The sequence below is a fragment of the Cupressus sempervirens genome, chromosome 1, assembly GCF_028749045.1.
Source record: "Cupressus sempervirens isolate cs-2001-9-10 chromosome 1, ASM2874904v1, whole genome shotgun sequence".
Classification (NCBI taxonomy): Eukaryota; Viridiplantae; Streptophyta; class Pinopsida; order Cupressales; family Cupressaceae; genus Cupressus; species Cupressus sempervirens.
The window spans coordinates 270,823,897-270,837,540 of NC_143118.1; the positions used below are offsets into that span (position 1 = coordinate 270,823,897).

At 31.0% G+C, this 13,644-nt stretch overlaps 1 protein-coding gene across 1 annotated transcript; it reads right to left on the reverse strand.

The window, feature by feature from the left end:
- Window positions 1-4,429: 4,429 nt before the first annotated feature.
- Window positions 4,430-5,893, reverse strand: LOC149577159 (alpha pinene synthase, chloroplastic-like). Its single transcript, XM_089828753.1, has 3 exons — window positions 5,721-5,893; window positions 4,901-5,149; window positions 4,430-4,775 (listed from the first exon to the last, which is right to left on the reverse strand). The coding sequence occupies exons 2-3, from the start codon at window positions 5,030-5,032 to the stop codon at window positions 4,479-4,481; spliced, it is 429 nt and encodes a 142-aa protein (XP_089684879.1). The 5' UTR covers window positions 5,033-5,149; window positions 5,721-5,893; the 3' UTR covers window positions 4,430-4,478.
- Between the last annotated feature and the right edge of the window lie 7,751 nt (window positions 5,894-13,644).

Consider the following 13,644-nt stretch of genomic DNA (forward strand, 5'->3'; position numbering starts at 1 on the left):
CATAGCATGGGTTGAGTGACTTTTATTGTTTTATTATTTAGATTTTGGAATATGTATGCACAGCTAGATCATATATGTAATAAGCACCTTGAAAAATATCTTGCTAGATATATAAAGACATACATGTTTACAAGGAAAAGAAAAGAAAATTTATGTACATACCCCTTCTCACCCTTGAAGAAAATCACAGAGTGACATTGAAATTGTAAAGCAAGGGCATGCCAACAAAATACAAAGATCAAGAGAACACATCAACTGACTACACTAATCACAAGGGCACCATGACAACTTTCATAGCTCTCCACCTCTTTTAGACACAAATCTTTGTAAAATAAAAACAAATGGAAAATTATTCACATGTTTCTTTTTTATGCTCTCAAGGGCATTGCAACTACAATGCCAATATCAGTGTTGTAATGGGATCAGGGACAATTGCAAAAATAAAACATGAAAATAACCACAAATTACACTACCATCACAATTTCACCCCAAATGTTGTAGTGAGTTGAGGGAGGGAGTCATAGTCACCTACTAGTCGAGATCTGTATATGAAACACCACTCCATACCATTGTCAATTTAGTTTAGATTATATGTGTATGTACATGCTTAGAATTTATGTAGATGGTAGTTACTCAACATTGACTTCCATGAATTGCTAGGATGAGTGTGCCTTATTACAATATCTCAATGGGAAAAGAGGGGAGATAATCCTTGAGTCCAAATCCTAACCTTAAGCCAATTGTCCTAGAAAGTAAGACAAGTATTTGAGTTTTACCCTTTTGAATTTGTCAAGTGATGTGAATTCATGATTTTGACCCTTGAGTTTGATTTAGTATTATGTACTTTATAATGGACTTTCATATTTAGTTCTATGGGTTTGACATGATTTTTAGTTATAATTTAACCAAATCAAAGATTTTTAAATGATTTAATTTAATGAAATATTTATAAAGAAAAATAAATATTTAATTACATTTAATTAATTGAGAAATTAATTAAATAAAAGAATTAAATTTAAAGATTTAGTTAAAGTTCTAATTTTGGTGTAGTTATATTTATTTAATTTAATAATAATATATTTAGAAGTTTCATTTTTATAATAAAATCTAAATATTATTTTTAGTTTAATTAATAAATAATTTATTAAAAATGTCTTGTGATTTAATAAGAGAGAGAAAGAATTGATTTAATAAAGTCTATTTTAATTAAATTGTAAAAGGTTGCATATGAAATTAAAATATAATAAAATAATTAAGAAAAATGTTTTGCATGATTGCAAAACCAAAGCTCTCATTGGAGAAAACTCTTTATTTTAAGAAATTAGAGCTCATTTCTCCACACACAGGTTTGGAGGAACCAATTGCCAAGAAGAGAGTTTCAGAAAAAAGGAATTTCTTGCGAGTTCTATGTATCCATTGTGAGCATCAGATCCAAGTAGGATCTTGTGGGTTTTTCATGATAGTTGCCTTCCTTGAAATAATGTCTTCTCCATGTCTAAATGGAATGGTTTTCAAAATGTAATAGGGTTGAAACCCATGTTTCTGAATTTAACTATTCTTTTTTTGGAAACCTCTATAAATGAATTGATGATTTGAAACCCTTGTTTTGTAAGTTTAGAGATTTATATTTTGATTCAGGTAGGGTTTGAAAAATAAAGAAATCAAGATTTGATATACAAATTTGATTGGTTATTCATATTTTCCCTATTTTATATATATATATATATATATATATATATGAGAGAGAGAAGGGGTTGTGAAGGGTATATATATGTGTGTGTGTGTGTGTGTGTGTGTGTGTGTGTGTGTGTGTGAGAGAGAGAGAGAAGGGGTTGTGAACTCTCCCCCCCCCCCCCCTCGCCCACTCGGTTGTGATGGCAAGTCACTGCCATAGCAATAGATGATACAAAGGTAGCAAGCAGTGTCGAGGTAGCAGACATCACTAAGGCAGTAGGTTGCCAAAGCAGCCAAGCCATACTTTGGCCTCCCTAATTATGGGGTATGCAATGTAAGCACATTTTGTATTTTGAAAAAAAAAGTCTTATTATGTTTTTAGATTATGTTAATATTATTAATATTAATAAACTAATATAAATATAAATATATTATTTTATTGATATTTTGATAATTATTATTATTAATGATTTAATAATAGCTTTAAAATAATAATAATATATAATTAAAAGGTTGTTGTAAATATATGTCATAAATTTTTTTATTGAATTAATAGTGTATTTTCATAATTATATTTTTAGAGAAAATGTTTCTTATTGAAATTTGTTGAGCATTTGAGGTTCTTTTAGACTCAAAGAGCTTAGCAAATCTAAGACTTGAATAAATGAAAATGTGATCCTTGATTGTAATCAAAGACCCTATCAACTGTAATACTTGAAAAAAAATGAAAAATGAAAACTTGAAAGCCAATAGTGAAATTTGAACTTTTGTGTTTTGAAAACCTAATCAGTTATGAAAGTTACATTGTTATGTACTTTATGTGATGTGTTGTTTACTAGCATTGGGTTCATGTTTGACTTAGTACATTGACCAATCAAGATGTGTACTAGAGGCTTGGGGGTTTTTGTTCTATGATGATGTTATGAATATGATCTTTTATACCCAACCATGGTGATGTGTCACATGTTTTCTATGATGAGATTTGATCAATGCTTGTTAGTGCTTTCTAGTTGATTGTATAGAATATAGATCAATGGTATGATTTTTTTCTTGGTGTAACCTTTGAGTTTTGATAAATTATCTTTTGGTGCTTTCCAATTGCTTGTATATGACTAAGGTGATGATTTTGATTTATCTTTAGGTGATTTCTAGTTGCTTGTAAAGGACTGAGGTGAATATTGTGCTTTATCTATAGGTGCTTTCCAACTTCTTGCAAAGGACTAAGGTGAAAATTTTAATTCTATGAATTGTACTTTTGATGAGCTTTGGGTAGGTAATTTAAGTGTACATTGGGAACTGGCTTGCAATGGAGGGCAGAGCCCTAAATAGGTTGCCTGGGTAACCCATTATAAGTTATTTTAATAAAAGATAACATTTCATTAAATGAGAGTAAAATAAATTAATAAGAGCCATTGTTTTTCCTCACCCATGTCTTGAGTGCTAGTACTTTCTAGGAATGGAATAGAGAGGATGCTTTGTTGTATCCTTGCTTTATTAGTATGCCTTATCTATACAAAAGGATACTAGTGTTGTGTAGAGACACTAGGGCGTCAGAGTCCAAAGAGGTTGCTAGGATAACCTTAGAGTTGGCTCATGTGATGAACCTTTCCCACTTGCATAGTAGATTTCCTATGTGTCTTTGTTGCTTCTAGGTTTAGTTGTTACTTGTATCTTGGTACCTTTGAGATAGATTGCTATCAGAATTTCATTGACCTAGATGTTGGTTATGACTTAAGGATTGATATTCGTTTGAGACTTGAGACTATCTCCTCAGCATAGTGGTAGTGGTCCATTTAGATTCCACCAGGTTGGGTGGTAGTATTTCTTATACCATTAAGATTTGACTGTTGCGTGTCATTGCTAGATGTACCTGTGCAATTCTTTCTTTCTTTCTGATCTTTTATTTTATGATGGATGGTTGTACTTTTTTGTATTGTATTTGATTATCAAAGATCTTATGTGTTGATGTATTGTATTAATGATGTATATTCTTTGAGCTTTTCATACCTTGTGAATTGTACAAGGGATGATTATGGATTCTGATTATTGCCAAGTGGCATCTTAAATAATTGTATATTATTTAATTGGATTCATACTCCTAGTTATTCTTAAATGATGAATTGTTATGTATCAGATTTAGTATTAATAAAACTTATTTTTATAAATGTGATTCAATGTCATGGAACCCTTAGGAGATGTAATATATTTTGATTTTTGTATGTATGTGAGTTATTGCTTCTGCTATATTATATTTGTTGTTGTTCAATTTTTATCTTTCAAAAAAATATATTTTTGGTAAACTTAGTGAAACTTTAGGTTAATTTATTTTGGGTTCCCTAGAGGGGTGTTACACTAGTCCTTCCTTTTCATTTTGGCCAAGCATCAGATCATAGCCACCTCGATACTAATATAGAAGAAAAAAAGTTTAAAAGTAAAAATATTTATGCGTTCAAATATTAAATTAGAAATTCATTGTAGTTCTATTTCAATATGTCCTTACGTCCAATGTATTGATTTTATAAAGCCATTATTAGAAATCAGCTTAATAACTATAAGTTATTAAATGTAAACCTTGTTATCCTAATATTTTTTCATGGATGAGCCCCTAGATTTAGATAAAAATATAATAAAAAATTAAAAAAAATTGAGTCATATCTAAATGTAATGCCCTAAAATATTTTAGCCAAAATACATGTGCACTGTAATTTATTTTATATACCTGAGTTTTTTTCTTTGAAAATGTGGAACATTGAGGTGCTAAAACATAAAATTGGGATATTAATCTTTATTCTCATATTTTTTAACTACATTGCCACAGGTTCAAAGAGGATTTGAATGACTAGATCTTTGATGTCTTTATTAGAGTGAGTAAATCCATCTCTCTCTTTATAGAGGAGTTGGTAACTTCTCCCAATATTGTAGGCATAGTCCTTGCTTATAGTTGGAACATTATCAGGCTTCAAATACTCCCAATCTAATTGCTTGAGTTTTTTTTGCAATAATTCTTTAAGGTGATCCAAAGCTTCTTCCTCTGTAGATTCTGGGTGGTCTTTAATATAACATGATATTCCTGATACTAATTCTCCATGATTTGTCTCAGCCTTCAAAATAAAGATTCAAAATTATAATAAAAATTAGTTGGACTTAAAATAAACTAAATTCAATTTACATGTATATTTTTGTGAAAATATAAATATAAAGTTATGCAAAGAAAATGATTACATACCTTGAAGGTTCTAGTGTCACCTTTTAGTCTAAGGGATAGGGATAAAAGTCCATTGAACTTTGATGGATAGTCTATTTCTTGAATGATGTTATCTGAAAGAACTACATCTAATGTTAATATAGGCTGCAACATGGTTACACGATATGCTAAGCTTGGTATACCATTTTCTAGGTATTCATCTAAAGATGGTATGTAACCATCAACAAGCCATTGAGATTCCTTTGTAAGGGCTTCGAGATAATCTTCCCACTATACAAGAAAAAACATTTATTTAAAATGAAAAATGTTTTCACACAAAAACATTATATATGAGTTCAAATTTGGAAGATTATTAAGAAAAGTTATTAAAGCATTAAAATCAAAGTATAAGATCAATGTTAATTCTATTTTAAAAAGATCAAAGCAATTCAAAAATATATTATATTAAATTTCAATTTTCTACATAAAGAATATTTTATTTAAAATCAAATGCAATATAAATCTTAATAAAAATATAGAAGAAAAATATCAAGCTCTTTCAAAGTTGTATTACTACTATACTATGAGGTCTAATCAAAATAACATATAATAGAAAAACAAAAATAGTAACATTTGTAGGGAAGTTGAGTACTAACATAAAAATTGAGTTTAATAGTTTATAATGACTAGAGATCATTTATTTGGTTTTTAGTATTAAATTTGAAACATGAAAATGTTATGAATATTTGGCAAGCTAAAATAAGTTTGGTCCAAAATAATTCATTTAATCTCATATGTTATGTGTGGTGTAAGATGAAGTAGCAATTTAAACTTGTTATGAGTGATAGGTTCAAATTCATACAGCTTTACGTATGTAAGGGAGGGTATCTCGTTGTTGAGTCTTCTGTGCTGCATCTGCACTTTCATTTACTCCCAAGTAAAATGCCTTATATGTTATTTTAATACTTTCAGGAAATCTTTCTGGAGGAAAAGGATCCCACCTAAATTAAAAGCATTCCAATACAACAAGTTAGTTTATATTAATAAAACACACCCTAGTTTATGAAACTATGAGTAAATACAAAGTAACAAATTAATAGAGAGCTTTAATTTTATATTTATAAATTGCATGAAAATTGTTGAGTAAATATAGTAATTGTTTCTTAACCTCAATTACCTATCATTTTCATTAAAAGTATCAATTTAATCTACTATTATGTTCTTTATACGAAAAAAAATGTACTTGAATATAAGCCTTTTTGAATACCAGCCTTTTTGTATACCTAATCCCCTCCTAACCTTGTCACATTCCCTAAACATGGGTTAAAACTTACTAACCCAAGCCAAAGTTAACAAATATCTCCTCCTTCACCCACCCTCATTAAATGCCATCCACTTGCCTATCCCTAAGCTAATCCTAATCCATCCTCTAATCATTTTCACAAGCCTAAGCAAGCTTAAAACCCTCCTAATCAAGCCCAAGTCGAAATTGCTCTCATCTCCCTCAAAATATCTCAACTATAAAATTTTATGAAGCCCACTAGGCCATAAATGACTCTTCCAAGCCCTTTTATTGCTCTTACAAGTCATTATGAGGGTCTTTATGAAGATTTTATCCCTTGAGCCTCCCTTTTTAACTCATCCTTCCATTTTTGACATTTAAAAACATTTTATAACAACCAATTATTTTGACTCTTGCATAATTATTCCTTGTGCAACACCTATTCTTGAACCACAAAGTTCAACCCTAAAACACGACAACCTTATTCAAACATCACCATTCTAAAAATTTATATAAACATTAGTAGCCTCCATATTCTTATAGATGCCTTTGAATTTCTTATCATGCCTATATATTTCCTAGAATAAAAAATTATATTATTTATTTACTTCTTCTAACTATTTTAACTCTTTTGTTCCAACAAAATGTTTTTAGCCATTCTCCATCCCACCTAAATACATAACAAATTGGAGTTTTTTTTATGTAATGAAATCTAGAGAATGTTGGGCATGGCATGTCTTATTTGAGAGTTCTTGTTCATTAATTTGGCTAGGTTTGTGATGCATGAGCATCCTAGGTTGACATGTTATCCTACTCTTGTGTTCATTTTATCAATTTTTGTTGAGTTGTAGTCATTTCCATGTTGCAGTCATTGTCAAATGCCAACAATTATTTAGTATTGATCGAGTTGTTTAGTGTTGACTACGCTATCTATTGTTGGTCAAGTTGTCTAGTGGTGGCTAAGTTATCCAATGTTGACAGTGCATTCCTTCAAGTCCTAAGTGAACTCATTAATTGTTGATGCTTGGTTCCTTCTCTGATCAAGTTTGTCTGTAATTGGTTCTTAGTTTGAGTTGACTGAGGTATTTAATTTCAATCATGAATTTAATTATAGTATATTGTCTTAGGAAGTGTGTAGACCAATTTGAGGTCAACCTTTTTGTTTTGTAATGATCTAGAATCTTTTGTAAGCTATTTGGGCAAGTATAAATAGGGTGCTTAGGCTTAGGTTTGATAATAGAGTGAGTAGAGCAAAGATAGTTGAAGAACTTAGAGAATTTAGGGAATATGTTTCTAGAAGTGTGAATTTGAAGCTAGATCATGGATCTTAGAGTTATAATTTTTATTTCATTTTAACTCATAAGGCCTTATAGTTGGGCATGTATGTTGATAATTTGATGAATAATAAAAAAAGTGTTTGCTCTCTCTCTCTCTCTCTCTCTCTCTCTCTCTCTCTCTCTCTCTCTCTCTCTCTCTCTCTCTCTCTCTCTCTCTCTCTCTCTCTCTCCTTGGTGCTATTCTCCATGTTTTTTCTTTCATTGTGTTACTTAGCAAGGTGTTTGGATACTTAGGTGTCTCTTTAGCTCTAACTATTCAAATCTTCCTTGTGTCAGGTGGCATCAAAGTTTGAGGTTCATCCTTGTTGAGATTGGATCATGTAGAACCCTAAGTGAATTTGGTTATAGGGTGATAGATCCGAGGATTTGAGAAATGAATATGTTTATTCATAATTTTTAGAAGATTGAGCTATGCAATTAATAACCAAGTGAGATAAAATAGTGGTGACTGAGGGACACTAGAAACTGGTAGCATTGACTGAGTGCCAGTGGAAATTCCAAGTTTACTGAATGAGTATAAGAATATTGTTGTAGAAGATATAGCTAATGGTTTACCACTTATAAGGAGTATAAGTCATTGTATGGACCTAATTCCTAGAGGTAGTTTACCAAATAAAGCACCATATAGATTGACACCTATAGAGCATAAGTTGTTATAGAATGGTTTGATCAATGATAGTTTGAGTCCATGTGTTGTAGCTACTATATTAGCACATAAGAATTATGGAGAATGGATGAGATATAGGTTTCCTATGTCAAGGATGGATGACATAATGGATCATTTGAGTGGAGCAAAGTATTTTACCAAGATTGATTTGAAGAGTTGTTATCATCATATCAGAATGAAAGAAGGTGATGAATGGAAGACTACTTTCAAGACAAAAGATGGTTTGTATGAATGGTTGTTTATGCCTTTTGGTTTGACTAATGCACCTAGTACTTTGATGAGGTTGATAAATGAATTTTTCAAGATATTTTTGGATAAGATTTTGATTGTTTATTTGGATGATATTTTGGTATTCACTAAGACTAGAGAAGAACATATTGAGCATGTTAGCTATGTATTGCAGGGACTAAAAGAGGAGAATTTGATGGTTAACTTGAAAAAATGTTCTTTTATGCAAGAGATTGTGTATTCGAGATTTCTAATTTTAGCTTATGGTTTGATAATATATCTTGAGAAGGTTAAAGAAATTTTGGAATGGAATACACATAAGAATGTGGGTGAGGTAAGATCATTTCATAGTTTGGCTAGTTTCTATAGAAATTTTATAAATAATTTCAGTTATGTTTGTAATGCTATGACTAAGACATTGAGAGGAGATAAAAAGGACTTTAAGTGGACACGTGGAGCAGATAAGAGTTTTGATACTTTGAAAAGAAAGGTTCCTAATTTACATGTAATAGCTTTACCTAATTTCAACAAGGCATTTGAAGTTGAATGTGATGCAAGTGGTAGTGCAATAGGAGCTTGTGTTGAGTCTAGCACTAGGTAAACCTTTTGCTTTCTTTAGCGAGAAGTTGAATGATCCTAAAAAGAAGTATTCCATGTATGATAAAAATTTTTATGCTATTGTTCATACCTTGAAGAAGTGTAGACATTATTTGATTCCTAAGAAGTTTGTGTTGTTTACTGATCATAAAGCATTACAATATTTAGGAAGTCAACATATGTTGAATCAGAGACATATGAAGTGTGTTGAGTATTTTTAGAGTTTCATATTTGTGATCAAGCATAAAAGTGGAGTTACTAACTAAGTTCTTGATGCATTAAGAAGAATATTTTCTTTGTTAACTGAGATGAAGGTTGATGTTCTTGGTTTTGATGAAATGAAAGAGTTATGTAATATTGACACTGATATGAGGTGTAGACAGACTATAGAGCACCAAATCTATGATATCACATGCATATGTATGATGCATATTTCATTCACGAAGGTATGTTGTTCAAAGGAATTTAGTTATTTATATCAAGAAGTTCTATGAGAGTTAATTTGATTAAGGAAATGCACTATGGTGGTTTGGTTGGAAATTTTGAAATTGATAAGACATTGATTTTTCTAAAGGATAAGTATTATTGGCCACAAATGTATAAGGATGTTCAAAATTTTGTTAAATTAGTTGTGGAATTTGTCAAATTGCAAAAGGAGTAAGTTAGAATACTAGATTTTATACACCAATTTCTATTCCTAAGAAACTTTGGAGTGACATTAGCATGTATTTTGTTCTTGGATTGCTTAAGAAAACAAAAGGGTATGATTCCATATTTATTACTGTAGGTAGATTTTATAAGATGGTTCATTTCATACCATGTAAAAAGACATCAAAATTTGAGCATGTTGGTGAGATTTTCTTCAAAGAGATTGTTAGATTGCATGGATTACCAAGAAGTGTCATTTATGATAGAGACAGTAAGTTTGTATGTTATATTTGGAGGACTTTATGGAAGAAGATGAGTACTAAATTGAGATTTTGTTCTACATTCCATCCACAGAAAAATAGATAGATTGAGGTTGTGAATAGAAGCTTGGGTAATTTTTTGAGATGCTTAGTTGGAGAAAAGCCAAGTAATTGGGAACTAGTGTATGCACAAGCTAAGTTTTCATATAATAATTCTATGAATATGAGTATAGGAAAAAAACCTTTTGAGATTGTTACTAGAATGCAACGTAGAGAAATATTAGATTTTAGTGATGTTTCTAGTGAAGAGAAGACAAGTGTTGAAGGGGAAGAATTTGTTGGTTTTATGAAATCTTTGCATGAGGTAGTGAAGTTAAAGTTGGAAAAAAGTAATCAGAGGTAAAAGGAGGGTGTTGATAAGTCTAGAAGGCATAATATTTTTGAAGTTGGTGATGAGGTGATGGTTCATTTGAAAAAGGGTAGATTTCCTATTGGAACATATAGTAAGATGAAAATGAAGAAGTTTGGACCTTGTACAATCTTGAGGAAGTCTGAAAGTAGTAATGATTAGGAAGTTGAGTTACTTGATGACGTGGATATATCTCCTATATTCAATATTACTAAATTGTATAAGTATCATGAGTTAGATGATGAAGTTATTGTATTAGAGGATTATCCTAAGAAGAAGATTGGAGAGGTTGAACAACTTATGGATCAAAGAGCTGGTAAGAGCACAAGAGGAAAAGATTATTATGAGTATTTGGTGAAGTGGAAGAGTAGATCAATTGAAGATGATACATGGATTTCTCAATCCAAGTTGCATTCGACTCAGGTTGTGACATGTGCATGACTCGGGAGAATCATTTATTTTTACCATGGTTGTCTGATGTAGGAGCATTCTAGATTAACATGTTATCTTGTTCATCCATCTTCATTATGCTAGTTATTGCTAAGTTGTAGCCATTGACAAGTTGTAATCATTTTTGTGTGCTCATAATTATTTATTATCGACCAAGTTGTTTAATATTGGCAAAGCTATCTAGTGTTGGTCGAGTTGTCCAGTGGTGGCTGAGTTATTCAATGCTGGGCAAGAATTCCTTCAAGTCTTGAGTGAACCTATTATTTGTTGATGCTCAGCTCCTTCTTTGATTGAGTGTGTCTATAATTGGTTCTTAGTTTGAGCTGACCGATGTACTTAATTTTTCTCATGAATTTAATGATAGGATCTTGTCTTGGGATGCATGCAGGCCATTTTGAGGTTATCCTTTTTGTTGTGTATGTAGACACCTAAAAACCTTTAGAAAATAAAGTATTTTTATTTTTTGAAAAATTCCTGATGACATCATCATTAATTAATTAATTAATTAATTTTTATGCCATTAAATACCTTTATCTTAATTAAAAATATTTAATTAAGGAATCCCTCCCAAAAATGTTTAAATCTTATTTAAACATTATTTCCTTATTTATTAATTATTTAATTAATAAATTGACCAAAAAATCCAAAATAAATAAAAAAATTATTTTTTGCCCAAAACTTGGCAAATTTCTTTAAGACCACTAACCTCTTCCAAAATCTTCTAATCCTTCTTTAATTTTGATTAAAGGCTAATCCCATCATTTCCTACCCCTAATCCCAACTCAAAATATTTAATTAAGATTAAATATTAATCCTCATGTTTATTAAAAAAGTTTTAATAAATATCTCCTCAACCCAAACCCTTGAAATAAATAAAAATTTATTTATTTCCTAAAAATCTAATTTACCCTCATCCTAAGAAGTTCTAGACTCTTCTAGAAAGTCTTCATCCTCATCCTAGGAAATTCTAGACTATTCTAGAAAGTCTTTATCCTCATCCAAAGTCTAGACTCTTCTAGAAGATGTCTTTAAACCTAATCCTAATCCCCTCCTAACCTTGTCACATTCCCTAAACATGGGTTAAAACTTACTAACCCAAGCCAAAGTTAACAAATATCTTCTCCTTCACCCACCCTCATTAAATGCCATTCACTTGCCTATCCCTAAGCTAATCCTAATCCATCCTCTAATAATTTTCACAAGCCTAAGCAAGCTTAAAACCCTCCTAATCAAGACCAAGTCAAAATTGCTCTCATCTCCCTCAAAATATCTCAACCATAAATTTTTATGAAGCCCACTAGGCCATAAATGACTCTTCCAAGCCCTTTTATTGCTCTTACAAGTCATTATGAGGGTCTTTATGAAGATTTTATCCCTTGAGCCTCCTTTGTTGACTCATCCTTCCCCTTTCCTCCATCCTCTCACCATGTGACATGTGTCACTCCCTGATTGGCTATAAGGAAGAACAATCCATGTGCTCTCTTCTCATGCAATCTGAGCCCTCCATGAGCTTTTTCCCATCCTTGCATCTTAGCCCTCAATCCCTCAAGCCTCTTGCCTATAAATTGGATCCTTCCCCTTTGAAAAATAACACAATCCATAAAGTAAAGTCATAATGCCATTTTGAGAAGCCATTTTACATCAAAACCATACACTCACACCCAAATTCCAACTCCATTTGAAACCCTTTTTGAAGCATAAAGCTTGAGCATACATCCTATATATTTAGACAAAGCTACTCAACAAGAGAGCTTCTCATTGAGAGAGCCCATTAATGTCTCATATTCTCAATTTAGAGTTCATCTTAGTCTATCTTAAAGTTTATGAATTTTTTTTAGTTTTTTAGTTTGTAGAAGCTTTATTTAAATTTGGTTTCTATTAGCACACTAACATTGCTCATATACATTTTGGCACGCCTAGTGGGACCCCACATGGGTCATCTTCATTAGCTTTTTTAGTCAAGTTTTGTATGTCATTTGTTGATTTTGGCTAATTTTGCTTATTTTTGTGATTGGTAGGATTGTATAAATTAGTTTTTTAGGTCCACATGAGCATGAAGAAGACAAAGAAACTCATACTCAATCTCATAGTATTTGCAGATTTTTCAAGCTTATAGGTGGACAAAGCACTTAGAATTCTTCTTCCTCTTCTTGTCTATATTCTTCTTATTCCATCTACTTCTTCTTCTTCTTCTTGTGGGAGATCTTGGCCATTTTTTTTTTAAGGAAGCAAAATCATACACACTTCTTTTTAGTGCTTAAAATGAACCCCCAAATCATACTTAAATCCATTAAAAAATTAAAAATTTGCAAAAAAGAAAAAATCTTTTAACAAGTGAAACTAAACCAATCCAATCATTTGCATCCTTGCAATATCAAAGTTTTAGATGCATTCATGCAAAGTTAGGAACACTTCATTTTTGGGAATTTAAAAAGAACTTCAAGTTTCCATTTAAAAAGGTTCAAAATCAACACTAAGTGCACACTAAAATCTAAATCAAACTAAAAGCATCAATCAAGGATAAAATGAACCTCATTTGCAAATATTTTAAAGTTCTTTTAAAAATCTCATGAAAACTAAGAGTCCTAAATGGTTGCCAAAAATTGTCCTAAAAGCTTTGTTATTTGTTCCAAACAAATGTCTTGTTGCAAAATCTTGAATGTTTCTTAGGTTTTTCATGCATCAAAACAATCTAGGAATATCATTTTTGGGCTTAAAATATGCAAACTAGAACACAAAATCTTGAATGAAAACCAAAGTCCAAAGTGTCATTTTCACTTTTGAGTCCAAAACAATCTTGAATGATCTAAGGTTAAAACAAAGCAGTTCAAAGTTCTTAAAATAACACACAAAATCTCAATCTTGAATGCTCAAAAGAAAAAAACTTGAATGTTTAATCACTTGTCTT

Bases quoted from the DNA above. Each gene is read 5' to 3' on its own strand.
- LOC149577159 (XM_089828753.1), bottom strand. From the start codon at position 5,032: ATGTTGCAGCCTATATTAACATTAGATGTAGTTCTTTCAGATAACATC. The intron at 4,776-4,900 runs GTATGTAATCAT...TTTATTTTGAAG, and splicing joins GTGACACTAGAACCTTCAAG to GCTGAGACAAATCATGGAGA.